We start from the raw sequence: 3025 nt of genomic DNA, 5'->3' as shown, positions 1-3025 counted from the left end.
AAGGTTATTTCAAATATTAACAATTTTATATAATAAATTAATAATTAGTTTTTAAACCTTATTTTGAGTTAATAAAAAGTTCTTTAATTAATCCCAATTTGGAACAAAACTTTTGAAAAAAAAAATTACTCCAAATGTTACAACTTTATATAAGATTTGGAAGAAAATTTTTTGAGAAAAAATAATTCTAAATATTAACAACTTTATATAAGATACATCAACATTTATAATAATAATAATAATTAGTTAAATTGTATATTTGTCTTTTATATGTTTAATTCATAATTTTAGTTCTTTAATTTTGAAATCCATAATTTTAGTCTCTAATTTTATAAAATTCACAATTTTAATTTTTTTATTAAATATTTACTTGTTGATTGTTAAAATTATAATATTGATCATGATCTAATATAAAATAAATAACATAGCATTTGTTATTTGGTAATACTTGGTCTAAATTTTACTTTTAGTTTACTTTCTTATCTCACAAAAGTAGTAAAATGACATGAAAATGAAATAAAAATAGAAATTAAAAACACAATTTAGTCTAAATATTATTAAATATCAATTATCATGTCATCTATCTATGCTCGAAAGAAAGTGAGGAATTGGAGCGAATGAAAAGGAAAAAGTGAAAATTAATTAGATAGAAAATAAGTAATCTAGTAAAGTAGGCCTACCTCCTTAAAGTAGGGTGGATTAGCCTAAAAAAAAATTGATAAATGCAATCCATCTCACTTAGTGGTGAATTGGCAAATTGACCTATTTTAGTGGGTTAGTTAGTTAAAAATGTTGGGTTGACAAATTGACACACCTTTAATCCACCTAATTTTATTTAAAAAAAAACTTTAATTGAAATATTTTAATATACATTATCACTTCAACCTATATTTTATTGTTATTTGTAAAAATTAATTAGAAGTGTTATATTTTTTTTAGAGAATGGACAAAGTAATATATATTTTTATTAAAAGCGATACGAGTTGATCCACGTTTAAGCAAAGTCAGGAGTTCGAATCCTGCCTTGTGTATGCAGCCGCGTTAAATCTTGCGACTAGCTATCCTACCCTTTGAGGTGCCTCTAACTTAACTAAAAGATTAGTCACTGCTATAGACGGTGAATACTCTACAGACGAACGAGAAAAAAAAATATTTCTGTTAAAAAAAATATTATACATGATAAAAAATTAATTTTAAGAAATATTAAAATAATATTATATTAAAAACTGTGAATCCTCTACAAACCAAATTTTTACCGATCTTTTGAGCAAGTTTTTTCTAGACCGCTTTTGTGATTCATTTGAATCACTGGTGTAACTAGTTCACTCATTTTATTCTATAGGTGTGAACATTGTTTCTCCATCAACGGAAACAATTTTATCAAAGCTGGGAGCAACACACGCCCATGATGGACACAGATCATATTTCTGGGATCAACAATCAATGGATGCCAGGATATTAGCTCTCTTTCTAGCGTTTCTAAACTTTGATTCCTCCTCTTAAAATAAATAATGTTTCACCTAATGAATAATCAAATATACTAGTAAGACATAAGTTATTAGTATTTTATTTGTTGGCAATTTTCACACCATTAAGCAAGCATCAAGAAGGCTTTATTGAAGACATTATTTGCAGGTTTAGTTTATTTTATTTTATTTTTTATTTTAGACAATACAATACTTATTCTGTTTAATTTATAGAACACACACCAAAGAGGGTAACACTACACAACACAACACAACACAAAGCGAAAATGCCAATTTCAACGTCTCTTACCTTAACACCCACAATCCCAAGAATCGCTGCAACGCACACTTTCAACCATTCCCAATCCACCCTTCTCACATTCTCCCCAATTTCCAAACCCTCCCCTCTACGCGCCTTCCTCCCCCTCACCTCACGCGCCACCACGCGCCGCCGTTGCGCCGCCGTGGGCCCCGTGTGCCTCTTCACCGGCATCGTGGAGGAGATGGGCACCGTGAAGCACCTGGGCGAGGGCGCGGACGGCGGCTACGACCTGAAAATCGCGGCTTCGACGGTCCTGGACGGCGTGCACCTCGGCGACAGCATCGCCGTTAACGGCACGTGTCTGACGGTGGCGGAGTTCGACCTGAAAGTTTCGGACTTTACGGTGGGGCTGGCGCCGGAGACGCTGCGGAAGACGTCGCTGTCGGAGCTGTCGGTGGGGTCGGCGGTGAACCTGGAGAGGGCGGTGACGCCGGCGAGCCGCATGGGGGGGCACTTCGTGCAGGGTCACGTGGACGGCACGGGGGTGATTGTGTCGATGGTGCCGGAAAAGGACTCGCTTTGGGTGAAGGTTAGGGCTGAAAAGGGGATTTTGAAGTACGTTGTGCCTAAGGGGTTTATTGCTGTGGATGGTACTAGTTTGACTGTGGTGGATGTGTTTGATGATGAGGGGTGTTTCAATTTCATGTTGGTGGCTTACACTCAGCAGCATGTGGTGATTCCTCTCAAGAAGGTTGGGGACAAGGTGAACCTTGAGGTGGATATTCTCGGCAAGTATGTGGAGAGGCTTCTTGGTAGTGGTTTTGTTTCCTCTTATGCTCATAACAACTCTTGATTCTCTTGTTAAGAGCCAAAAAATTTATTTTTGTTAAGAGGGGATTTGATTTTTCTTGGCTTGGACTGGTCCTGGTGTGGTTAGGTTAGAAACTCAATAACAGGATCAGGCATTGAACTGGATTTGAATGTGTTGTAATTTGTAACATTTATGTTCATTAGGGGTTGAGTCAGCGGGGAATCAACTGACTTTATAGAGTTTATATGTTTTTCTTTGTTCTTGTTTGTTCATTTGTCTTATAGATTTTTTTAAAGTGAAACGGATCAAGTAAAATGGTTATATGAGTTTTAGTACTAGAGAAATGTTAGCAACATGTTTTCTATTACACTTTCTATGGGAAATCACAAAATTGTGCAGGTCTCACTTCTTATTTAATGAATCTTACTTATGATTTTGTAATTTTCAATAAATTTTAATCAATAAGAGAGTGTATTTGCCACCGTG

General features: G+C 35.2%; 1 protein-coding gene across 1 annotated transcript; it reads left to right on the top strand.

Annotated features, from left to right (window-relative positions):
• The first annotated feature begins 1621 nt into the window (after positions 1–1621).
• On the top strand, positions 1622–2796 carry LOC109816857 (lumazine-binding family protein). The gene has a single exon (XM_020382007.3). The coding sequence runs from the start codon at positions 1754–1756 to the stop codon at positions 2579–2581; it is 828 nt and encodes a 275-aa protein (XP_020237596.1). The 5' UTR covers positions 1622–1753; the 3' UTR covers positions 2582–2796.
• Positions 2797–3025: the final 229 nt, after the last annotated feature.

This window comes from Cajanus cajan, chromosome 8 (assembly GCF_000230855.2).
Source record: "Cajanus cajan strain Asha chromosome 8, NIPB_CcT2T_4, whole genome shotgun sequence".
Lineage (NCBI taxonomy): Eukaryota > Viridiplantae > Streptophyta > Magnoliopsida > Fabales > Fabaceae > Cajanus > Cajanus cajan.
This window is presented reverse-complemented; position numbering and strand designations above follow the sequence as displayed.

Bases quoted from the DNA above. Each gene is read 5' to 3' on its own strand.
- LOC109816857 (XM_020382007.3), top strand. From the start codon at position 1,754: ATGCCAATTTCAACGTCTCTTACCTTAACACCCACAATCCCAAGAATC.